Below are 27,419 nucleotides of genomic sequence, written 5' to 3'. Positions count from 1 at the left end.
TTAAGTAAATCAGACGGTCTTTGAAAAGGCACAAGATTGAAAACAACAAAATTATTTAAGTATAATATATAAGCAGAAATAATTATGGGAGAAAAAAAAGCAAAGCTTACATTCCTAGAATATTATTGAATACTGGCACCTTATTATCATTACTTGTTGTCTTCTATAGAAAACAGTTTCTCTTTGTATTAGCATGTTTTGCATTAATTAACAAATCAGAAAAACAGAGTTTTGATTCTTAAGGATTGTATATTAAAAAACCTTTACTTTCTTACGAACAATTATACGTTGCTTCATTAAGATGTAATAATCCAAAAAAAATTTTTATTCAAGTTTTATCCGGCAATAAATTACAAATAAAAATTATTGTTTAGCTAAAAATTTTTCAGTTATTCAAAAATATGTCACATGAAAGAGACATATGTAAATTCATAAAATCCATAAAAAAAAAATATGTGAAAAATGTGGAAGGAATTTTAAAAAAAAAGATGGGTTAAAACAACACATAAAATGTCACAACATTAAGCTAACAGAGTAAATTATTGTTTTAAAAGCTTAATTGTGTTTGTTTATTTAATTATACCTCAACCTAAGTTTTGTCTTTTTGTTAATAAAGTCCTTAGGTAATCAAAAATTTTATATTTTAGTAAAGTAGACGTGGACCAGAAAGAGATTTAAAATGTTCAAGTTTAATCAAGTTAAACAAATAATTAACGTCAGAGACATATAGTGAGTAAAAGGGAGTGAATAGACAGAGGAAGACCTATAATCAGTGACCTAAAAAACTCTTAAAACGAGGTATGACTTGGGTACTTCATTGCGTATATTTTTTAACATTTATGATGGTAATACAGTTGATAAATAAGTATTTATGGTTCGGATTTGGAGGGGAAGGTGGAGGGAAAGTGAGAGGGAGCTAAGGGGGGAAGCGATGGGGAGCTCACCTAAATATCATCTAATTTAAAATGACGTTAAAACAAGCAAATAACTGCGTAAATCGAGGGGGCGCTAAGGGGAAGCTGAGGGGGAGCAGGGGGCTAAGACGTACTTTCGTCAATACAATTTTGTAATATAGAAACATATATATATATATATATATATATATATATATATATATATATATATATGGGACATTCTTTCTCAACTAAACACCCCATCCTCTCAAGAATTTGTTAGTCTCCAAAATATTGTCCAGTAGTGCAAATGAGAGCTTGGAACTTCTACTTTCGAATGCTGTCTTGCCAAATTCGTACAACTTTTTTTCAGACACATCAAACTTAAGGACTATGTACACCTAATGAAATGCACCACTTGGCTGACAACGTTGAAAATACCACCACCATTTTTGCATTTATGTAGTAAAAAAAGGCTAATTGGACAAAGCTCCGATACAAAAGTCTCGTTTTTTAGCCCAACAGTGACGAAAAAAAGTTTGCCTACAGCTTATTGTTCTACAACAGAAAAAAAGGCACTTTAAGGTAAGTTAGGGTTGGAATGGATAAGTTTGAAAAAGAATTTTTAAAGTTTGTAGTGATTGTACAATTCATAGATGTATTACAATGACTTGTCCACTCAAAACTTATTGACTTGCCTTAAATACAATAAGAAACTACAGTTTGCGTACCAGAACACGGACACCAAATCGTTATTCAATGGGGGTCGGAACGCAATAAAATGTTTGTCCACGTGAAATATGAAAAACGAAAAGCTTGGCTATTCAAAAGGTAACAACTTCTAACACAACTGTCGTAAGGATATATTTATTTTAGTCCTATACTTTGAAGAGTGACCATTGGTTAGCATTTTTTATCTAAAAAGTTACTAGTTTATACAGATTTTTGTTTAAACTGTAATCATGGCTCAAATATGCGCACAAAATTTATGCAGTAAAAACTTACTTGCGTTTGTCGATTTTTAGTGTGACTAAGGTACAAATCTAATTACCAATAGCTAGAGTACATGATGTTCACACGCTTAAGTGGCATATAAGCCTTTTTGTTTACCGGTGAAAGCTTACAGGACTAAAATTGAGTTGCAGACATAGGTTGGAATGAAAAATTTGACTCTAAATGATTGATTATTTTAATAAATGGATCAATATATTGATATGCGATAATGTATGAAATAAAGTCGACAACATTTAACCTAATTTCTCGTTTTCAGGCTTTTAATTTTAATAAGGCACGTAAGTATGAGAATCGGACTCGATCTAAGTAAGTTACAACAAAATTACCCATATGTATATAAGGCGTTTCACGCAAAACGTCACAGGCCCACCGTGCGAGCGATAAAATTCACAGTTTTCAGATAACTTTCTCGGCCTTTTTTTCATCCTAAAAAAAAGTTATAAAATAGCATTTTTGATGCATTTTTTAGTCAGCTTACTGATCGTGTGGTTAGTTTTCTGAAAAAATTTTGTTTTCACAAAAAAGAACGTAAAACATGCTATATCTCGAAAAAGGCATTTTAAAAATTTTTTTTGATAGACTAGATAGAAAGCTAATGTTTTTTCACTTGAAAAAAATCTTTTTTTATTGTGTGCTTGTACTAAAAAAATCGAATAAAACAATTCCAAAGAGTAGATGCGTGGCCGTCTGAATGCACACCAAAGGCCGGCGGTGGCGCCGCGCCACACTCCACTTAAGTTAACTAAAATTGTCAGTTTTGTAACGTTTAACTATTTATTTACCAATAGAGTATGCTTATACTTTATAATTTAATACATTACTATATCATTAAAATAGAATTTTTTACTTCTTATCTGATTTTTAGGTAGAATTAAAAGAACCGTCTCATTAAAAAGCGTATTCAAGTTTTAAATTCATTATAATTGTTTTTAATATTTTATGAAACTTGCTGCAGATAGCATATTCGCTTACATAATAAACTCACACTTAATTTGCATCACACAATTATTATAAAGAAAAAGATAAGCTTACACACATTAAGCATTGCTGTTATTTCTGTTAACCTCAACCATGATACAATTAGTATCTTTAATTTTTTTCTAATAACTGAATTTTAACAGCAGAAAACTTTTCCGACTGGGCAAAGAATAATTGCAAGGAAACAAACGTTCTTTATTTGAATAAAGAGTCGTATAAAAAATGTTAAATTAAACCCAAATCTTACTTTGATGTAACAAAATTCATACCAGATTTTTTGCAATTTCATGCCATCATTATAATTTATAATAAAAAATTAATTTGAAAAAAAACATCCATGAGCTCTGAGATTGGACTTTTTTCAAAAAAAAATAATAGGCCTTTGGCGTGCATTCAGACGGCCACGCATCTACTCTTTGGAATTGTTTTATTCGATTTTTTTAGTACTAGCACACAATGAAAAAAGATGTTTTTTAAGTGAAAAAACATTAGCTTTTTATCTAGTCTATCAAAAAAAATTTTTAAAATGCCTTTTTCGAGATATAGCATGTTTTACGTTCTTTTTTGTGAAAACAAAATTTTTTCAGAAAACTAACCACACGATCAGTAAGCTGACTAAAAAATGCATCAAAAATGCTATTTTATAACATTTTTTTAGGATGAAAAAAAGGCCGAGAAAGTTATCTGAAAACAGTGAATTTTATCGCTCGCACGGTGGGCCTGTGACGTTTTACGTGAAACGCCTTATAGACATATGGGTAATTCTGTTGTAACTTACTTAGATCGAGTCCGATTCTCATACTTACGTGCCTTATCAAAATCAAAAGCCTGAAAACGAGAAATTAGGTTAAATGTTGTCGACTTTATTTCATACATTATCGCATATCAATATATTAATCCATTTATTAAAATAATCAATCATTTAGAGTCAAATTTTTCATTCCAACCTATGTCTGCAACTCAATTTTAGTCCTGTAAGCTTTCACCGGTAAACAAAAAGGCTTATATGCCACTTGAGCGTGTAAACATCATGTACTCTAGCTATTGGTAATTAGATTTGTACCTTAGTCACACTAAAAATCGACAAACGCAAGTAAGTTTTTACTGCATACATTTTGTGCGCATATTTGAGCCATGATTACAGTTTAAACAAAAATCTGTATAAACTAGTAACTTTTTAGATAAAAAATGCTAACCAATGGTCACTCTTCAAAGTATAGGACTAAAATAAATATATCCTTACGACAGTTGTGTTAGAAGTTGTTACCTTTTGAATAGCCAAGCTTTTCGTTTTGCATATTTCACGTGGACAAACATTTCATTTCATTCCGACCCCCATTGAATAACCATTTAGTGTGCGTGTTCTGGTGCGCAAACGACAGTTTCTTATTGTATTTAAGGCAAGCCAATAAGTTATGGGGGGACAAGTCATTGTAATTCATCAATGAGTCGTACAAGCACTACAAACTTTAAAAATTCTTTTTCAAACTTTTCCATTCCGACCCTACCTCACCTCAAAGTGCTTTTTTTCCGTTTGAGAACAATTAATTGTAGGCAAACTTTTTTTTTGTCACTGTTGGGCTAAAAGACGAGACATATGTCTCAGGGCTTCGTTTCATTGGGCCTTTTTTACTATATAAATGCAAAAATAGTGGTGGTACTTCCAACGTTGGTAGCCAAGTGATGCACTCCATTAGGTGTCTTTATTTAGTATTGAATGAAAGCAAATATAGAGTCCTAATAATAAAAACAAGAATCTTCCTATTTTATGCTTGGAATGAGAAGTCGTAGAGATTTTATTAAAAACACTGAATTTTAGCGAAAATCACATTATTTGCGATGTTTACAATTTAATTAAAACAGTTGCAACTTGTAAATGAAGGCACAAAATCAAGCGAAATTTTTTTTTAATTAATAGGTCTTGATTTAAGCTTCCATTTCTGCTCAATAAAAACACTCAATTTGTCAAAGAAGTTTAGCTACACGTGCTTAAAACTGACACAATTTTTTGGAAATCGATGGAAACTGACTGTTAGAAAATTTTGTAAAACTTTTGACCAGCATATTTTATAGTTGCACCGCTTTAGATATTGGTTACTTGTGTTACGTACAGTAGAAATACCATAAAAAAAAATTTTTCTGACAAACTTCTTTTTTTTAAATTTTTGAGTCAATCTAAACAAGTAACGGCAGTAACTCTGCATGCTTTATGCACCAACCTCCTCCCAATTTGTGTCATGACTAATTCTTTTCAAAATGAGATTTGTATTTACATTCTTTAAAACTATCAGAAACTTAGGATTACTTGAAAAATGCAAAAGAAAAGAAATATCTTATTTGGTGCGGAGGTGGCGGGGAGCAAAAGGGAGGTAGAAAGGAGCTGGGGAGCAATAAATTCTTAGAACTATGTATATACTAGTGGAGTTGACGCCCCCCTGCGGGCTCAGCGCGCCAACCCCTTACTAACAGATTGAGTAGACGAAATAACAACATTGCTCATGTAATTATTGATGCAGACTGAGAATGAGTTTACAACAGCAGAATACGCAACTCTCAGAGGAATTCATAAAACAAATAATAATGGAAATATTGATTTTCCAATAGAATTTTTGAACAATATTAGAGAAGGTCTTCGACCACACAAATTAAAATTAAACTGAATGCTATAGTAATGTTAATAAAAAATTTTAGTATAAAAGACGGTCTTTGTAATGACACAAGATTATACATAACAAAATTATTTAAGTATAATATAAAAGCAGAAACAATAACGGGAGAAAAAAAGCAAAGTTTGTTTTTCTAGAATAACATTGAGTACTCGCACCTCATTATCATTGCCTTTTGTCTTACATAGAAAACAGTTTCCCTTCGTACCAGCATTCTCTATGGCTATCATCAAATCATAAGGACAGAGTTCTGATTTCTTAGGACTATAAATTAAAAAACATTTATTTTCTCACGGACAATTATACGTTGCTTTATTAAGATGTAAAAATCTAAAAAGAGTTCTTATTTAAATTAAATCCGAGAATAAATCAGAAATTGAAAATATTGTTTAGCAAAAAATTTTTCAGTCATTAAAAAATATGTAACTTCAAAGTTGGTCACATTTAAACAGACATAAGTTAAATAATTAAAACCATGAATAAAAATTATGAGGAAAATGTGAAAAGGGTTTTAAAAGAACAGATGGGCTTAAACTACACATGAAGTGTCACAATATTCAAGTGAAATAATTAATAATTGTTTAAAAAACTTAAGTATGTTCTTCTATTTTATTATACCTGCTTGGAATTCTGTCTTTTTGTAAATAAAGTCCTTAGTTAATCAAGAATTTTTAATTTGAGTAAAGTACACGTGGACCAGAAAGAGATTCCAAATGTACAAGGTCAATCAAGTGAAGCAAATAATGGTTCTTCAGAGGCATACAGAGAGTGAGGGGGAGAGAATAGACAGAGGGGGACCTATAATGAGTGACTTAAAAAACCCTAAAAAGAGGTATAACTTGGGTACTAAATATTATATATTTTTCAACATTTGAGATGGTAAAATACTCTATAAATAAGTATTTTTTGGGAAGTAAGGGAGAGCTGAGTGGGAGCTAAGAAGAAGCGGAGGGAGCGGGGAAGAGGTTACTTAACTATAATTTAATTAAAAATGGCTTAGAAACAAGCAAATAACTATGGGAATTAAGGGAAATCTAAAGGGCAGAGGGGGGATCAGGGGGGCTGTGGGGGGGACTAAGACTCACTTTCGTCAATACAACGATATAATATAGGGATAACATATATATGCACAGCGTAATCAGCAAGTACTTTGACAGCGAGATAGGGTGTGTTGTATAAATTATTTTATTTCTATCACTATTTGTTCCATATTTCTAAATGCAGTAGACGTTAGACGACAAACATTATAATTTAAGGGTTGTTTACATTTAAATATCTACGATAAAATAGTAGTCTTCGTCAGATAACTACTATCGTCTCTGGGGCTATTTTGTGGCCCAAAAGACCTATGAAGCAGGGCCCAAGGGACGTTAGGTAGCAGCGGAAAGATGGCACTTATGTAACGAATCTTTTTTTTTTTCTACTGGGGGCACACCAGCCTCTCAAGGACGCCTGAGATAGGAAAAAGCAATTTTCTTGCCATGGGCCCAAAGTGTGCCTGTCGCTGTATGCCCTTGGGTCATACCTTGCACCCTTGTGATCACTTTGGGCCCATAAGCAAAATAGAACATTACTTATCTAGGAAGGAAAAATGAAGAATGTCTCAGATTGCAGGCGATTGACGCCCAAGGCGAGGCCGAGGGTGATAGGAATGCAATTTAAGGGATTCTTTGTTTTCTTCCGTGGATTGTATTCCACGAAATAAAACTCTCTTCTCTCGGCGCAGGATTGATGAAAAATCAGATACAACCCATTAGAGGAAGCAAAGAATCCCTGAGATCGCATGCTCATTGCCCTTGGCTTCGCCTTGGGCGTCAATTGCCTGCAATCTGAGACATTTTTTATTTTTTTTCTCTAAGTGAGTAACATACTTTTTTCGCCTTCTGGGCATAAAGTTCTTCTCTTCCCTAGAGCCAAAAGTGATTTACTGGGAGCAGTGTGCCCACGGGCGGAAAGTCTACTTTGCGCCCTCGGTAAGAAAAACATTATACGTTACTTGGGACCAACGTACAAAAACTGCTCCCTTCGGGCGCTAATGTTTGTACTTTTAACTCTAGTAACGTAATGTACCATTTTTTTTTCAACCCTAAATAACTTAAATTTTATATTCTTCTACTAAATAGACAGATTATTTACTAATATGTATTTTTGTCAGAGAATATAAGAGGTTATCAGAAGGTAAGTAAAAACTTATTCAAAAACTTTTTTTATTTACAAACACATTAATAAAATAATAACAACAAACACGGTGAGGAGTGTCTTTACAACTTACCTACACATGGGACCATTTGTATGTTTAACGTTACTATCATGCGTATTACTTTTTCTGTCTTTTTTTGGATACCTATGCGTAATTTTTCACGTGCGTGAGCTTCGTTAGCTCTTTACTAAAAACAGGTTAACATGTAGTAGTTTAGGTGAATAAAATTAGAAGATCCCGAAAAACCTTTACTAATTTTATGGGTACCGTAACTTGATGTCAACATTGATTTAAAAAGAAATAGTTCATTGAAAATGAACTTATCAATAAAATGATTCGGTATTCGTTATTTTTTCTTTAATATGAACTGAATACATTATATTTTGCGAAAAGAGTGTTTCGTTTAATTTTCATGAAACCAAACTTATCTTTCATATTTTTTATAACAAAAGGAAAGTTTTATAAAATTTCCAATGAATCAAAATAAATACTAATTATAATATTTGACTCAATAAACCGGTAATGCAATGGTTTATTGTTGTATAAGTCAATAATATTTTATTTTAATTGAATTCACTACAGCAATGCAATTATATATTAAAATTTAGAAAATGTGATTTTCATTGAAAACGTCGATAAATTCCTATTGGAAATTTTAAAAATCAATGCAATTAAAAAAATCTATAGTAAAAGCTCAAAATACACTTTCATTTACGTTAACAATGTCATGAAATTTATTAAAAATATTATTTATATTTGATTTTTAATACATATTTTTAATTTATTTCTATACGCTTGATTACTTTTACAAATGTTTGTGATGTATAATGAAAGACATGTTATAAAATCAAGATATACGTAACTTAGGGTGCGTTTGGATGGAGTCTGAGAGTCTGCCATACTGGTATCAATGCTTATAATGTAAGCTTCAAAGCTTATAACAGTGAAAGAGAGGTTTATCATGTGACCACATCTAACCTCTCTCACTCTTATGATATTGAATGCCAGTCTGGCAAACTTCAAGACTCCATCTAAATGCACCCTTAATGTTAAAAAAAAATTCAAAATCGAAAGTATAGAAGTAAACAAAAAATTAAGAATGTTTTTAAATAAAAGCACAAACATACTGAAACTTTAGTGATTATTATTAATGACATTGATTTTTCTTTAAAAGCATTCAAACTTTAAGTTGCGTACATGACCATTTGAGAAAAAAATTAAAATGAGTTCTCATATACGTTTATAAATGCATTTTTAACATGTTTTTGAATTTTAAGTAACGTACATGAACTTACTAATGTGAGATATCTTATGGCAGGCAGTTAACAGCCGCGTGAAAAGGAATATCTAACGAAAAATCTAGTCCACTTCTCTGTTACAATTCATCCCGTCACTGGGCATTTTTCTCTCTCTCTCTCTCTCTTTCTCTAAATAGATATATACGTGGTAGACAGAACTTATATGGCTAAAAATACATAAATTCGGTCACTATAACTATTGACGTGTATATATGGGCTTTTTTATATTAAAGTGTACTATTGAGTACTAACCATATAATTATGTATATTAAGCAGTATAGAAGTGTATATATACATGTAACATATATTATCCATATAGCGTATACATATAATATTACATGAATCTGTGTTGCAGGAATTTTCAAATTTTTCTGATTCCGAGAATTGAACCCCTGGACTTCAGATTAGTCGTTAAAAACCTCATTCATTATGCTAGGGATCAGCCAGAGCTTATTTTTGTGCTTATTACTTGTGAATATCAATCGAGAAACTTCAGAATTAAAAGATTGATCGATAATTCAGCATTTTTTACATTATATGTAATTTAACCCACCGATTGCAAATAAAATAGTTACAATTATTTTGAAGTGGTCTAATCACGTTAAAATGATGTTTTAAAGTTCGTTTTGCTTATATCTTATAAGCAGTTTGAGATGCACAAAAAATAAAAAATACCAGCAAGTAGGAACAAAAACTTTTTATCAATAAGCAATTTTTTTTTGTTCGACATGCTCAAAATGTTGAGAAAAAAGATAAAAATGTATTTTGGTAGAGCCTGTAAGAGTAAGTGAAATAAAAATAAAAAGTACCATTTATCGTCTGCTGTCACGCTCTCTCTCTCTCTCTCTCTCTCTCTCTTTCTCTCTCTGTATTGTACTTATACAATACACTCATAGGCCATATTTATTGTTATTATCATTATTTTGAGCTTATAGAAAACGATGAATTAATTTAGCAATGAGTATTATTTTCTTATCATTTTTTAAAAGTTATTTCTAAGTGAAAAGAACTTTTTAAGAATATAAATTAATGGGTCATGGGACCCACGGTGAGAACAAAGTTATTTAAATATGAGATGAGTATGGACACAATTTCTCAGGTAACAAGGGAGTCGCCAGACCCACAGGAAGAACGAAGCTCTGTAAGCATTAGTACTGCATTAATGTTGTTTACTAAAACATAAACTTGAAAAACGAATAAAAAAAACAAAAACAATAGTTTAGTACTCACGATGGTTAAACGTCGTGAGAACGTCGTGCATAAATACAGTACTCACGAAGTTCAACCATCGTGAGTACTAAACTATTGTTTTTGTTTTTTTAATTTCCTGTATAATTTTTTCATTTGTTTTTCTTTTTTTTTTAATTTCTTGTTTTTTTTTTTTTTATTGCTTGTTTTGTTTTTTTTTTTTTCATTTCTTGTTTTATTTTTTTTCATATTTAATTTTATTACATTTTTTTTTTCATTGTTTTGTATTTTCTTTATTTAATTTCTGTTTTGTTTTCATATTTTTTTTTTTTTTTTTTGTTATTCCCATTTTTATTTTATTTCTTTTCATTGCATTGTATTTATTTACTTTTTTTGAAATTTTATTTCATTTTATTTTCATTTTTCATTTCATTAATTAAAAGAAAAACTTTTGTTTTCACTTATTTTTTTGCGATTTTATAGCCCATTATTATAATTTTTGTTTTATTTTTGTATAATTACTCAATGACATTGTGCTATTATTTGTTCATGAAATTCAAAATAAGTTTTCTTAAAAACCATGAAAATAATATGAAACTCGAAATATATTTATATTATGATTTTACATAATTTATTAATGATTGATTTAATAAATTACTTTATTTATGAAATTGTGTGATCCTGTAACATAATTTGTTTGTCAAATTCGAAATAAGCGCCTTTACAAACCATTGATACGTTCTTCAACTTTATTCCACATGTTTATCTTTTTTTTTATTTATTTTTTTTTTTATTATTTAGAAAATAAATACATAATTTATCATTAATTGAATGTATTATCAGTAAATGCAAATAAAAATGGAATATTATAGTTACGAGCCACACGATAAGTACAAGAAACCGAGTTTCTGAATCGGCAGCGCTCGTAGTTTTTTTATTTTTTTTTTAAGAATTGAAAAAAAAAAAAATTCAAAGTCAAAGAAAAATTATTGTTGGAAAATAAACTTAAAATTTGTTAAAAAGTTAATTGCTTGGAAGTGTGAGGGGGAATGGTGGGTGAAGGTGTGCAGAAGAGTAACACGGCATGGTTGGCAGATATACATTTATAGTGGGGAGAGGGGTAGTGTATAGAGAACAGTCGGTGAGGGGGATAGGGTAAGGTGGGAACCTTGAGAGGAAGAGTAAGCCTCTTTTTTTTCAAAAAAAAAAATCTGTCAGTTTAAAAATTCCAGCCCCCCGAGTAACGTGACATAGAGAACTTTGTTCTAGAAATTTTAACACAATTTAAAGTTTTTTCGGGATCTTATAACATATGAATGTACCTATGTGTAGGTAAGTAGTTGTGACACCCCTTACCGTGATTGTTGTTTTTTCTTGTTTTCTTATTTATGTGTTTATGAATTAAAAAATTTTGAGATAGTATTTTCCTTACTTTCTGCTAGCCTATTATATTCCCTGACAAAAATTTATATTTGTAAATCATCTGTCTTTTTAGTATAAGAATATAAAACTTAAGTTATTTAGGGTTAAAAAAATATGGTACTTCACGTTACTAGAATACAAAGTACAAACATGAGCGCCCGAAGGGAGTGGTTGTTGTACGTTGGTGCCCGAGTTGCGGATAACATTTTTCTTACCAAGGGCGCAAAGTAGCATTTCTGCCCATGGGCACACTGCACCTAGTAAATCACTCTAGGCTCTTACTACAGAAAAGTCCTTTGTGCCCAGAAGGCGCAAATAGTATATTACTTATCAAGGGAGGAAAAATAAACAATATCTCAGATTGCAGGCAATTGACGCCCAAGGCGAAGCAAAGGGCGAAAAGCATGCGATCTCAGGGATTTTTTGCTTCCTCCCAAGGGTTGTATCCAATTTTTTATTAATCCTGCGCTGAGAGAAGGGATTTTGGCTTCGTTTTGGGCGTCAATCGCCTGCAATCTGAGACATTCTACATTTTTTTTTCCTAAGTGAGTAATGTACTATTTGGCCTATGGGTCCAAAGTAATTACAGTTGTGCAAAGAGTGACCCCAGGGTGCACATTGACAGTTACACTTTGGGCCCATGGCAATAAAAATACTTCTTCCTATCTTAGACGTCTTTGAAAGGCTAGTGTGCTCTCGGATGAAAAAATAGGTAACGTTACATAAGTGCCATCTTTCCACGGCTACCTTTCGTCCGTCGGGCCCTGCTTCGCAGGTCTCGTGGGCTGCAATATAGCCCCAGAGACGACGGCACTTATCCAACGAAAACTACTATATTCCGACCTTGGGCGTTTTTAAGGGTCAGGTGCGCCCTTGGTAGGAAAAACAGGATTTGCCTTATAAGTGCTATTGATCCATGGCTACCTAACGACCCTCAGGCTCTGCTTTATAGGTCTCTCGGGCCGCAAAACAGCCCCGGAGACGATGGCACTTCAAGAGACAATATATAAAGAAGTGTGTCTAGAACCGAGTAAGCTCCTATTCACACGTAAGAAAAAGTTGAACTTCTTATTGCTTGCGTTTTTTTCTGAAAAATTAATATTATTATGATTTACAACTAAAGCAGAGTTAAAGTCCTCGTCAACGGCACTAGCTACCCTTAGTATTTATTATTCTATCATTATGAATAAAAAGAAGTTCGTTTAGTTATGACGAGCGCTAACATGCCTTAGATTAAATTATTTATTATTTTTCACTACTAAACTGTTAAGCTTCTCATCACTGCGCTAGTGCCCAAGAAATGAATTCAGTTACTCTTTAGAATCACAAAAAAGTTGAGCTTTTCGTCTTGGGTACTTACTTGCTCAAGTATTGATTAAAGGAAAAGAGTGTATTTAGTGATTATTAGCTCCTCTTACTTGCCTTCACATCAACAAAACTATTATTTGTTTTATTAGTATTTATTAAATTCAAAAGTATTTACTTATTTTAGATAAGTGCTTGCATACTTCAAAACATAATTAGTTTAACATCTATACCTGAGAAGCAGTTAAGCTTCTAATCACATACGCTTGTTTCCCGGAAAATTAATTCAACTTACATTTGTAAAGGATGGCTTATTTAAATTCCTTATCTGCAGCACTTGCTTGCCAAAATATAAATAAATTTTGTAGAAAATTAAGTTACTTATTATTCATAATTTAAACGTCGTCTACGAAACTTGCTCACCAAAACCACAATTTTTCAAATATGTAACGAAAAAAAAATTATTTAGTCATCCCTAACACTAATTTTTATGACAGTTAATTTAACACTTATTTACAAGTAACAAACAGTTATGATTTTTATGGCGTACGATTATCTCCTAAACAGTTAATTTAGTTATTATTTTAAATTTCAGGAGAGTTGAGCTCCTTTAAAGGTACATTAGTTTCAATGTTAAACTAAAAAACACTTATATTTTTAATGGCATGTACTTTTTTTCGAACAATTAATTGAGTTATTATGTATACCGAAAAAGAAAATTTAGCTCCTCAACAGGATCATTTGTTTGCCCAAGTATTAGTTTATTTATTATTTAAATCAAAAATATTAATTTACTCGGTAGTCCGCTTACTTGCCTAAAAATTAAATTAGTTATCATCAAAAAATTAACTCAGCTAACATTTGTAAGGAAAAGAAAGTTAAGCTTCTTATTAACGGTACTTACTAGCCCAAGCATAAATTAAAATTAGTTAAAATATTGTTTCTAACTTAAAAACAGTTAAGCTTCGCATCTCCTACATTTGTTTTTTTTAAGTTAGTTTATTTATTAATAGTATAAGTTACATTGGTGACTTTCGATACAGTTACCAAATTTTTGGCACACCAATGGTATCTTCCATTTCACCACTTTTCGCTGATCTAGGAATGGTTGACCCGGAAAATGACTTTCTTTCTAGTTTATAATACTTATAACGTCAAGCTAGTCTTTCGTTTTCATTATGCCAATGATATTTTATTTGTTATAAGCAAAAACTTTAGTAACCAAATCTTAAAAGTTTTTAATTTATATCATTTTTATTTACACTTTACACAATGTATAGAGATTGACTACAAAATTGTTGTCTTAGATTAAACAATCCTTAGACATTTTATACATTTTACTTTTGACTCGTTCGAAATACCTTCACTAAGAAAAGTGATGTTAGAAAAAGTGTCACAACATTAATAAGAATAACTGTATTTTATAGGAAAGCTGAGACATACTCGCCGTATTATAAAAATTACTATGCTACATTGTAGTGTGGTGTAAAACCAGATAATTGTAAAATTTGCTTTTCGTCATAGTAATTTTTACGTTGTTCAGAAAGAGTTTTTATATTTGTAAGTAGGAGAAGAAAAATATATGTATAGATACATATTGCCTAGAGAACATATGTATTAAACATAAGATATATATATATATATATATATATATATATATATATATTCGATAAAAATAGATTTTTTTCTTATTGTATATGGATACTGGTGAATTTGAAATATATTTTATTTTAAAAAATATCTGCAGCAACTGGGATTTGAACCTTCACCCATAAGCTTCCGAGTCAGGCTCCGCAACCACTAGACTACGGGACATGATATCCACACAAGCATAGATAAAGTACATGTGGAGACGTGGACTGTTTATCATACACACAATTAAGTTAAAAAATCAAAGGGTTTTTTGTGGACCCCGGTATTAAGAACGGATAGTTAGTAGATTCAAAACTAACTGTTGGCACTATCAATTTTTGACCCTGATAAATCAAATAATATGTTTCTCTTAATATCAGTAAATTACTTTCAAACTTAGTCATTTTAACTGTACTAAATATCAATGCAGGGAAATAAGAAATTTCACTATGTCACATAGCAAATTCTACTTTAGAATGTGAGCAAACATTGTACTGTCACAATTTTTACTATGTTAGACATAGTAATTTTTATTTTGCCGTAAAATAATTTTTGTAGGGCTACTGCATATTAATAATTATTTAAAATATAAGAAAAATTACTTTAAACGTCATAATTTTGCGTCATCAGGTGAGTATAGCTCAGCTTTCCTAGAAATCTAGTAATTTTTTGTACAGTTATAATACTTTTTTTAACACTACACTCAGAGAAAAAAACCATAATTTTTACCCTGATTGTCCTAAGAAAAATTACCGTGCAGGCGGTAATCGTGAGACAAAGCCACATTTTGGGACATTTTGACCTAACTTAGTGAATTTTTACCGTGCTTAACAGTAAAAACCGTCGGGTGCCCAACAAAATTTCCGTCCACAGCTCTTATATATTACTTTTATTTATAGATAGATTATTGCAATGTAGCATTATTTGTTTAACTCGTCCGTACTTAGCGATGAAATCATGAAATGATTTGAAAAAAATCACACACGTTTCTTATAGTGTCTTTGTAACAACAGTATGGATCCGATAATCAAAAACATTATCATTAATGTACGAATAATTCTAACCTAAAAATGTAAAACATGCATATTCTGTTACGAAAAGTCTGTTATTAATTTTCGAAATTTACATTTTTCTTCGTGCAACATTGTTTAATCAGATCTCAGGAAAAGAAGTACAAATTTTTAGGTCATTATATTAAACGAAAAATATTTAAGGAGCTAATTTGCTTAAGACGTAAACAATGGAGTCAGTGTATTTTACTGAACAGCTCCCTAACTGCTTTCGTTTAATATAATGACCTAAACATTTGTACACGTTTCCTAGATATCTGATTGAACAATGTTGTACGAAGAAATATGTTGCATGTTGCATGTATGTTGCATGTTTTAAGGTTAAAATGATTCTTGCACTAATGACAATGTTTTGGATTATCAAATTAATACTGTTGTTATATAGACACTATGAGGAACGTTGTAATTTTTTCAAATCATTTCATGATTTTATCTCCAAGTACGGACGAGTTGAACAAATAATGCTACACGGCAATAATCCATCTATATATATATTTATATATAAGAGCTGTGGAAAAAATTTTGTTGGTCACCCAACGATTTTTACTGTTTAGCACGGTAAACATTGAATAAGTTAGGTCAAAAAGTCCTGAGATGTTGCTTTGTTCCACGATTACCACCTGCACGGTTATTTTTGTAAGAACAATCACGGTAAAAATTACGGTTTTTTTTCGCTTAGTGTACTTTTTTCAGTGTACTTCCTAATAACGCACTTTAAATTATTTTTCAGACAATCCAATTGGTTAAAAAAGGATTAATGTACTTGATTTAACTGATGAGACGATTTTACTTGCTAGCAGAAGATATCACAGTGTAAATGATGCAAAGGTAAACAACTTTTTAACAAGTTACGACTGGCGTTTGCATTTTTTAAACGAAAATATAAGAAATATGTTAAAAAAGACAAAAATACATCAACTATAATAAGACCACCCCGAAAGTTTATCATACCTAAAAAATCAGTATACCATATACTGGTAACTATTTTAATAAAAGATCTATGATGTTAAGGTGGCTCTTCACAATTGTACTATCTGATTGCGTGACATCAGACCTTTAAACATCTGGTCATGACTATGCCATAGCACAAGTAACCTGTATCTCCTTATACATAATTACCTTTTCGATAGCCAATACCAAAATATTACCTGGTACACCCAAATTTTTTCGATATCATTCAGAAGATTTGAAGCTTATGATTTTTACTTTAAATTCCTAATTGTATGCAAAGAGTAAGGGTATATTTTGGAAAGTATCGTAAAATTCTTAATCAATATTGTATGGCCTTTTCTTAAGAGCCCAAGTTAATCAAAAATTTTTAAGAGTATTATTTCCGAAAAATTGCTTGGCAACACAGCTTCTAATTTTAACAAGTGATTCGGTTCATACTCAAGTATATTTCCTCCAAGTTTCGTTGATACTTAAGGTTATTTGGATTTCGTAATGAGCCGCACCTTAAGACCTCACGACATTGAAACACACCCTGTTATACACAATAAGCTAAAGGTATCATTCAATTGGAGTAAGCAAGCAGACAATCTCAAAGAGACCAACATTGTTTACAAATTCTACTGTAAGAACTGTTTAGCGTCTCATTTCAGTGAGACAAAGAGATCAACTGAAATGTGCGTTGATGCATAAATGCATAAATCAACACAAAAAGAACAGAAAGCCTGATTCTGTCGTTGATACACATAAAATTGCAGTTAAATATGAGTTTGATTGAGATAATAATAAAATACTTGATGCACAAGCTAACTATAACAAACGATCTACTTATGTAATGCTCTGTAAAAAATCGGACAGTAATAATGTCTACAAGAAACAAGATGTACTACACCTTAAAAAATCATATCTTTCGACATTCTGAACGTTTTGATATCGAGGGTAAAGCCCTCGACCATCTTCCTTTGTCACGCCAAATATAAACACTGCAAAGACTTATCATGACTCATCATGAAATGTAGTCTATAATTGAACCAAACGTTACTGTATTAAACAAAGAAATACTAATACTCTAGGTGTTATTATTTCTGAAGCCTCAACCCCAATGAAGTGCCGATCGCCTTACCTCTTCATTTAGTTATTAAAAATATTATTTAGTTGTCCCTAACAGTCATTTCCATAACGATTAATTTATTGATTATTTATAAGTAATAAACAGCTGGCTTTTTATGGCGTAGGTACACTTATATTCTACAAAATAAATTTAGTTACTATTTAAAGTTTAAAGACAGTTGAGCTCTTTATCTTTGGCGTTCGCTTGCTCTAGAGTTAGTTGTGATAAGAAAAACTTTTTTATTTGTCATAGGATTAACTGAAAAATAGTTAAGCTTCTTCTTGCCTGAGCTTTTTTCGAAAAAAATAGTTATTTTTTTTACTAATAAAAAAATGAGCTCCACGTCTATGGTGCTTGCTCGCTTAAGGATTCATTTTTATCCTATTAAGAGTGAAAAAAAAAAAAAATTTAGCCAGTATAAGCACTTCTTTGCCAAATAACTAAAATGATTATTTTTTGTAACTTATAAGCTATTAAGCTTCTCCTCACCTATCCTTGTTCCTCGCAGAAAAAGTAAGTTATTATTCATAAGTAAAGAAGAGTTGAGCTCCTCGTCTATGGCACTTACTTGCCCAAGAAAAAATTAAAATCAATAACTACTAAAAAAACAGGTAAGCTTTTACTTATCTGCACTTTTTTAGGAGAAATAAACGTTACTTAATATTCATAACTAAGAAAAAAGTAGAACTATCTAGCACTAACACTTGCTCCAACAAGCATTAATTTTTTAAAATATTTTTATTAAAAAAAAGTTTATTCAGTCATTCCAAGTGCTTGGTTTCCTAAGAGTTTTCATGATCATCTGTACTTAATAAGAAAATGAATAATTTAAGTTAGTCCTAAGGGGCTTGCGGTTTATAACACTTTTACTTACAAACCAAAAAAAAATTTCAAATTTCATTCCAATTTCTGAACTGTGTAAAAAAAATTGTTACAATTTGACAAATAACTTTTTTTTTTCTAAATCCAGTTCTTGATTATTTTAAATTAATTAAGGAGCATTTTTTATTTGTTGACAAGTGACCCTGAAATTTAAATTAAAGTTGAAATTGATCCTCTGCCCAAACTGAATCCAGACTTAATGCTTTATATAACATTACATGTTAAAAAATGCCCAAAGAAGTGCGTAGCGTACCTAAACGCTTTAGATAACTTAAAACCCAATGTAAAAATTCTAGTTTTTGCTGCTACAATGTATGGAAGAAAGTGCAATAAACAAGTCTGCTTATTATGCATTCCACTTCAGCTTAAGGATAAAACGATCCTTAATCTATGGCACTAAAAAATATTTTATTGCCGAATAGATAAAAACGGTTATTATCTCATGGACAGTCTCCTTTTTCCTACATTTAACTTACAATTCATTAAGTAACATCTATTGGTAATGATCAGACTTTTTCTTTCGGTTCGATGAAATTTATCTTCTAAATAATCTGAATTCACACTTTTTGTATGAGTTAGAAGTCACAAATTACATCTAAGGCCGCTATAAAGAAAAAAACATGAGCATTTTTTTCTGTTCAGGGAAGATCAATCGGTCGAAAATCTTAAGCTGTCTACATTCAAAATTGCCTTAAGGTAGTTCACTAAAAAAATTGATTTTTATGGAGACTTAATTTTTTTAGTACGTTATCATTAAGAATTCAATGGATATTGTAATATTTTTTTTTTCGTAGCAAGCGGAACTTATTTTCAAGATATTTAAGTTCAAAGTTGACACTTTTTACACACGAGTATACGGGAAACACACTTAAGAACTGATATTTCATCTAACTATATAAAAAGTATCTCTTCTAGAAATGTAAAAAACTAGTATGTGACAGTTTAGAAAACAAGAATTCAGATGTGATTTTGTTAAATACAGCAATCGATACTAGATTTAAGGATATTTTAATCCAAATCACGTAGTTTTTCGCTTCGTTATATGAGCCACACGACATAGAGGCTACAGTTGCTATAGAGCGTTATGCTGACAGATGCGTAGAACTCTGATTTTGTCATTCTGCGTAACAAATGAACAAAAAAAAACACAGAGGTTATCAACTCATTCTTGTACTGTTACATGATAGCATGATTTTTATGCCATTTCGTTGAGTGGAGTACCACTGGGCCGAGTGAACTACCTTAAAGATTTGTCCAGACAACCTGCTTATTCATTTTAATTTTAAACTTTATGCAGAATTTTAGTATTTGATTGCTATTAAATATAAAAAATAGTGTAACAATCTTAACAGCTCATCATCGCACGTAAGCTAAAGAAAAAAACAATGTTCAATTTATTCCAGAAAATAATACATTGATGCAGAATTGAGAAAAAGAAAGTTGATACGTTAGGTATGGTGCTGTTTCTTTTCCATAACACTCAGAATCCGTCAGGATAACTCCAGAAGTGGTCATTACTCGTCCACTGGTAACATCTTGCATCTCCAGGAGGTTCGTATACTGTCTCTCTCAGTTTGATAAAATGGATCCTCTGAATACATTAAATCCAGAAAAGTGGAAGCTTGAATTACATTTAAAGACTCAGTATCAGTAAAAAAATAAGCACTCCTACTTATCATGCCAAAAATTAACTAGTTGACAATCAAAAATAACAATACATCTAAAAAAGGCTCCATGATGTATCAAGCCTGCTTGATTGTTTAAAAATATTTGGAACTTAATGTTAAAAATTCATATTTAATAACTCGTTAACTTTAAAGCTACTGTCATAACTGAAGTAGCTTAATACTGTTAGCGTTTTTGCTCGAAAAAAAAAATTTCGAGCTCATTTTAGTGGAAAATACTTGGATAAAGTATTGTAAAGAAAAAAAAAATTTTATTATTTTATACAAATTTTTTCTCCTTTCATCTCTTAATTCTTCTTGATGACATCTTGCATCTCCGGGTATTTACAGCTCTCTCACTTGTTGGCTTTCAATTTACCCTTTGAAGTAAATGTTGCAAATTACATGGAAAATTATAATATAAACAAAGTTAATCCATCTGAACATAAAAGCATGACAAGAGGATGTTTATGGTATAAATAAGTTTTTTTAGTTGTATGATATTATATACGTTACTCCAATTAACCGTATCAAGCATCAAGTACGTTGGGCAACAGCTTTTTGACAAATGTAGGAAACTGATTGGTTATTTGGCTTATATTATTAAATAACAATAAGCACAACTTAAAAGATTTGGTTTTAATACCGTAATAACACTTTTTGACAATGTAAATCAATATGAAGCACGTTTTCTACTACTCTATTTTCCTGTCTGCTGACTTCCAAGATGATGCTAACTTTCGAGGAGCAAAGTTGATGTGTCATATATATATATGCAATACATCATTGTTTATTATTAAATTAATCAGAAATTTTGTCATCATGAAGATTAATAAGCATATTAGAAACGTATTTTAACATTGCAAGGCCCAAGATTATTAAAATATAAGATAAAAACTTATTTATCATGAAAAACATGAGATTATTAGTTATTATTCAAAAAACGTTTGTTCAAGCGTACAATAATCATCAAAAGCCCTAGTTAAAGTATTGTTTAATTGTCTTTTTTTTACTTATTTGCAATTTTCAATTTTGAGGGGGTGGGGTCCGAAATAACGACAGTTTACTTCAATTTTGCAGTAAAACTATGAATGTTCATTTCAGTGACGTGTATTTTGACGAGGATAGCTCAGCGCAGCAACTATTAATTATTTCGACAGCCAATCACGAAGCAGTGTAAGAAGAAAGTCAAGGTCAACTGCCTTATGATTGGCTGTCCAAATACTGAACAGTCGCTGCACTGAGCAATCGTTGTTGTCGAAATACACGTCGCTGAAATAAACTTTTATAGTTTTACTGCAAAATTAGAGTGAACTGTCGTTATTTCGGACCCCTCCCCCTTTTGAGGCTGATATTACGCCACAATCAGTTGTCTGCAGCAGCTGACATAAATACTGAATAAGTATGTAAATCCGTTAATATAAGGGTCACTGAATGTTCTCCACCCTCCTGTAGCAGTTATTCTGCTAGACTGTACCTTTTCACTGGATTTTTTGTACCTACCCATAAATTTTGTAGTGAAAAAGTTATGATATTGAACCCTTCTACCCAAACGCTGCTTTCTATTTAGTTGGACATAACTATTTATGCTTGCAAATAGACTGATTTTAAATGACTGTCGAGATCTTCGTCTTACCCGGAAAGAATTAACGATTCTTTAGGGTGCAGCAAAAGAATATGTTGGACATTATTTTGCTAAGCTTAGTACGTTATTGCCAGTAGAACAGCATTAATTTGAAGTGGTAAGCGACTAGTAGCGCCGCCCTGAGGGTTCGATTTGGAACTATATGTCTTCCCAAAGTATGCGTTCAAACCGTCATGGTAGTACTGATGAGTTTTTATTTTTAATCATATTTCAGTGGACTTCAAACACAAACATACTAATTTTACTTCTTTGAACGATTGTGCCTCGATAGTACAGTAAAAAATGTGGTTGGCGTTGGCCATATTTTCCCCTTCCACGTATTTGCGTGAACCTTCACCCACATAATCCATTAAATCGGTGAAGGAAATAGAAAAACTCATTTTCTACGTCGTTGCGACCGCGACGATTTGAACGCATACTTTGGGGAAACATATAGTTCCCAATCGAACCATCAGGGCAGCGCTACTAGTCGCTTAACACTTTGAATACCCTGTCTGCCAGGTTGTATTTAGATTGTTTGTTTAACATATGCACGAGAATCATTTCCGAAATTTTTCCAAACAAATTTGAAGCTTGCATCGTTGACTAAATTGCATATAATATTATGTTTAGTTCCTTATTGTGTAGATTAAAGATTGCTATACGCTTACATTGCAAACAAGCTCAATTAATCCTTTTTAAATGTCCAGCAAACATCCATGTATTAATTTGTAAATTACCATACGAAAAATTTTCATGCATGATTTTAAGGTCACTATAGCTCCCAACATGCAACTTGAAAAAAGTTGATTTATAATGCTTTTATTAACATAAGTTATTAAAACTTTGATAAATGACGTCATTTAAAAATGTGTTTTCTTCATCAAAGTACAGTTCTAGTAGAGTCACTATTATGTTATGATCGGAGTACTTGATTCCTGAGATTCCTCAGTTCTAAAGCAAAACAAATTCATTTAAGCATTGCTTAGTCATTATAAAATCAGAAAGAAAATAATTATCATTTATTAGTTTCAATAATAAAAAAGGATTAAAGTTGTCAAAAATGCAGTGAAACCGTTGTTCAGCATCTTAATTTTATTGTATTTGATAGGACTCAGTTCATCTCAACCACAATCTTTTTCTTTTAACCTTAACTTAAAACCTTCAAGACACTATTTTGAAAACCACTTTTATAAAAGGTTTTCTTTCTAATTTTACAATTAAACTTTTTGTAAAACTTGGTACAGTAGTACAATTACTTTGTAACAATCCTTTTAAAATCTGGAGTGATTCATAATACTTTAAGAAGATTCAACATTATTTTTTGCAAATTCAGAGAAAGTAGCTTTGCAATAATGAGTGTTTGTGGTAGCAGAATTTTAAATATTTTTAACAGTCAGAATTTTAAACAATTTTAGTCACACATTTTTTATTAATAATATTTCAACTTTAAAATAAAGCTTGTCAGGAGAACATTAATTACGGTTTGTTTTTTACTGATGTACAAATCTGTTATAGAAAATATTAAAAAATTAACACAGCTTTCTTACTCTATGAATAGTTTTTGTTAAAAGTTTAACTACTTTTTCTAAATTTTAAGATAATCGTTCAAGCTCCTTTAAGGAGGTTCAGTCGTTTTTGAGGAGATTTGTTTATACTTGCTGCAAAAAAAAGAATGTTGTACCTTAACATGCTGAAAGTACAAATGAATTTTTTCAAATATCTCATCAGCCGAATTTTCAAGACAAAATCTCCCAAAATTGCATAATTTAATATTGCTCTTGTGAGCGAGAGCGATTATTCAGCCTTTGCTATACAAATTTTAAGAATAGAAATTCATTCATAGTGAGAAAGAAGTTTAAGTAGATAGCTTAAGGATGTTCAGTCATCTTTGAGGAGATTTATTTACTCGCTGAAAAGAATAAATGTTGTACCTTAACATGCTAGAAGTACATATGAATTTTTTCAATATTTTTTATTAGCTAAAGTTTCAAGAAAAATATTCCCAAAATCGCATGATTTAATATTACTCTTACGGACGAGAGCAATTATTAAACCTTTGTTGCACAAATTTTGAGACTAGAGATTTATTCATGATGAGAAAAAAGTTTAAATGGATAGCTTAACATCTAAGAAAAATTCTCGTATAAAAAAATGTGCACCTTATCAGGCATATGAAAGAAATTTCTGTGCAAACGTAATCAAAGTCGTGAGCAGGTCTTATGCTCAGTGTATGGGAGAGATCCGAGCATCGTCTGCTGTCAGCTGGTCTTTTCACAAGGAGCGAGATGTCTTTACAAAATTGCTTCTAGAGTTTGTTAAACTGGAAATTATGATCTGAAACTTGGCTCAGCCTTTCTCAAGACTTCAAACTATAATGTTGTTTAAAAAAAGTTAGTTTTTCGAAAATTCAGAACACACTTTTGTTGACGAAGGTTGAGTCTCCTCATACTTTTTTTAGGTCAATTTTTATCATGCAAACAACATGTTTTCGAGTTTTATAATTGAACTATCGGAAACAAGCTGCTTTAAGGTAGGTACCGTAATTTGTTTATAACATTCAATGGTTTAACTTTCAACCACTCACGACTTGAGCGCAGTTAAATTAACCGTGATGCAGTAGGCGGACATTTTCATGCACGGTTAGTACAACTCACTCTAACACGGTGTCTTATGGGATCTCCTGCATACGAGGTAACCCCCTCCCCCCGGGAAAAACGACCGAACCTAAAACGCAAAACGTTTGTCTGAACAAAGTAACAATTTTTTATTTTTTTTTTTTTTTTTATAAGAACTATCATATAAGCTGATTATACGCAATAAAAGACACCTTATTGCCGAAAAACCTCTTTTCTTCGGATGAAACTTAACATAACGTTGTATACTTTAATGGTTAAAGCACATTAAATGTTATTTCCTTACTCTTTATATTCATTTTACCACGGAAACACTTAAACTCACTTCTTCGTTTTTTCTGTGTGAAAAATAAAAATCAATTAACTTAGTAGGTCAAATTTCTATTTACAGTTTTAATTATTAAAATTGAAGGACTACTTTGTTTTGCAAAAGAATTTTTTTTTCTTCTATACAAAAAAATTTGGTATTCATAAAAAAAAGACTCTAATATTTATATATTAGTTTTTATGGGTCATTATACGATAATGTAAAAGAAACTTACAAAAATTTTCAGACGACTTATAAAAGTGGTGATTAAAATTTTTTTTAGTAGTAAGAGAAGCAAGAAAAGGTTTTATATATGTAATAAGCTTTGATTTGTAGATGGTACCATCAATTTCCCTTTTTAACTAGCATGTATTAGTTACAGCTTATAGAACTACATGGGTGCTTCCTATATAGAGATGGTATATTTTTTGTTGTTACTCTACACGGATATCATAATTATCAGAGTAGTTAATATTATTTATTTCAATATAAAAACAAAATTTTTAGCTTTAGTTTGTTATTTACAACATTTTTTATTACAAACGTTGAGAACAGTCTTAGTAGACTATCTAATAGGCTTTGCTCTGAAATATACATACAATGCAAATTAAAATTCAGCATTTAAAGTAAACACAAAAACAAGCAATGGTAATAAAGTCTTTAGTAGTTTTTCATTATAAGATACTGTAAATATTGGTGCAAAAAAAAATGATACATCTTTATATAGATCAGTCTGCATGTATTATTATTTCTTATTTTTTTCATAATACTTATATCACATACATTCCTTGAAGGCTAGCTTATTGGTTTCAACAAATATAAATACCTTATCACAAGTTTATATTAAAAAACAAGCTTTTTATTAATCATGATGATTAAGGAGCCAGTGAAAGTAGTACATAGGTATCTAATCACAAGTTGTATTAACGAATATTTTTCATTTTTTTATTGTTAGCATAACAATATTAAATAACAACAAGCTTTTTATTTCCTTACCTTTTAACATATTAGGAGAGCTATGTTAACTACATGCAGATATTATTTGAAAACGTTAACTAGACGTTTTAATCATATTTAATGGTCCTTAAGAATGAGTATTAGTACAAAACTGTATTTGAAAGTTAAAACATAACCTTCACTAAAAAATTAAGAATATTAAGACCGTAAAATATTACCTCTCTTGCCATCACGGCATATCCCTATAGAGGAGGGAGTGCCTTTCAGTCTTTACCATGGTACTGCTAACAAATAGATTTTACTAATTAGTTTACTAAAAAAGTGCATTGTCGTTGCAAATCAGATTCTTGTTCCTAATACTTCTAGTTTCTAGAGTAATAAATTAATTTTTTAAAGAAAATAACAATGAACTACTTAAGTATTTGAAGAAACTTCATTATATTTCGTATGTTTTCACTGAATTATTTTAAAATTTCTAATTTTTATAAGTTTACGGGTATAGGATCAGTTTTGACTTAGGATTTCACTTGCTCTTACTGCGGCGACTCCTAGTTTCACATCGATCCTCTTTGAGAGATAAACAGAGAAAGAGATAGAGAAAGTTGGAAAGAGATAAACAGATAATGTGAGAGAGACACATGTGATCTTGTCGAAAGAAAAAAAGTCAAGTAAGGTAAGTTAATGAAAAAAAAGAAGAAAAAAAATTTTTATGCAAAACTTAGACAATAGTTTAAAGTGCACAAAGAGAATGAAGGTAGAATATGCACTTTGTATCATTTAAAAAATTTGAAAAAACCTTATAAATTATTTATTAGACTTTTAAAAGACTTATTTATTAATAACAGTAATAATATTAAAATATTTTGTAGATAAAAATTTTCTCTTTTCATAGAAATCTTATGCAAATAAAAATTTTAGGCAGCTCAAATGGAATAAAAGGCAAACTGAGTGAAAGAAGTGTGTAACCCTTATCCTCTCAAGTAGGTGTCTGAAAGCCTAAAAATTCATGACACATTTTGCGAAATTAAAACAGAAAATACTAATAAGCTGCGTTTAATATAAATCAATGCTGTATTTTTTTTCAAATTAACAATAAATGTTGATGTACCAATAGTAATCATCACAGCTTATATCATAGTATCTGGCAACACTTTTCAGTAGAGAGGACACGTAACTTTAACCCCTGAGGTCTTTATTGCCTGGAAATAAAAATTAACATTTTACCGTGTGGTAATGTTTAAGCGTTTTAATCTGTTCGATACTTTCAAATATATTTTTGTTGAAAAATTAATTATTTTCTATTACTACTGCATTGTTTTTTAGCGTATTTTGAAAAATTAGGTATAAATAATCAGAAAATTCTTTACAAATTTGGGTATCGTAAGAAAAAGTTGTATCTAAAGATCAGAAATGTTAGTTTTCATACTTCGGGCTATAAATTATGTTTTAAAACATAACTTTAATTTCTTTGTATTAAAAGTTGGTTACGGCTGTCACAATACTTTATTTTATAATAATTCTTAAATATCGTTTGAACAATAATATTATGCCAATTTCAATAGAAACATCAATATTATTTTTTACAGTACTCTCACTAAAACACGAATTTTTTACTTTCATTTCG

General features: G+C 30.8%; 1 protein-coding gene across 1 annotated transcript in view; it reads right to left on the bottom strand.

The window, feature by feature from the left end:
* The window catches only part of Drep2 (DNA fragmentation factor-related protein 2), a 308,249-nt gene extending 281,933 nt beyond the window's left edge, over positions 1-26,316 (bottom strand). Inside the window, exon 1 of the mRNA XM_014359789.2 lies at positions 26,014-26,316. Coding sequence (XP_014215275.2) covers positions 26,014-26,025 — 12 coding nt within the window. The 5' untranslated portion in view covers positions 26,026-26,316. The remainder of the gene's footprint in view (positions 1-26,013) is intronic.
* Between the last annotated feature and the right edge of the window lie 1,103 nt (positions 26,317-27,419).

This window comes from Copidosoma floridanum, unplaced genomic scaffold (assembly GCF_036245765.1).
Source record: "Copidosoma floridanum isolate Cflo_tuat_1 unplaced genomic scaffold, Cflo_Japanese_pri ptg000027l, whole genome shotgun sequence".
Taxonomy (NCBI): Eukaryota; Metazoa; Arthropoda; class Insecta; order Hymenoptera; family Encyrtidae; genus Copidosoma; species Copidosoma floridanum.
This window is presented reverse-complemented; position numbering and strand designations above follow the sequence as displayed.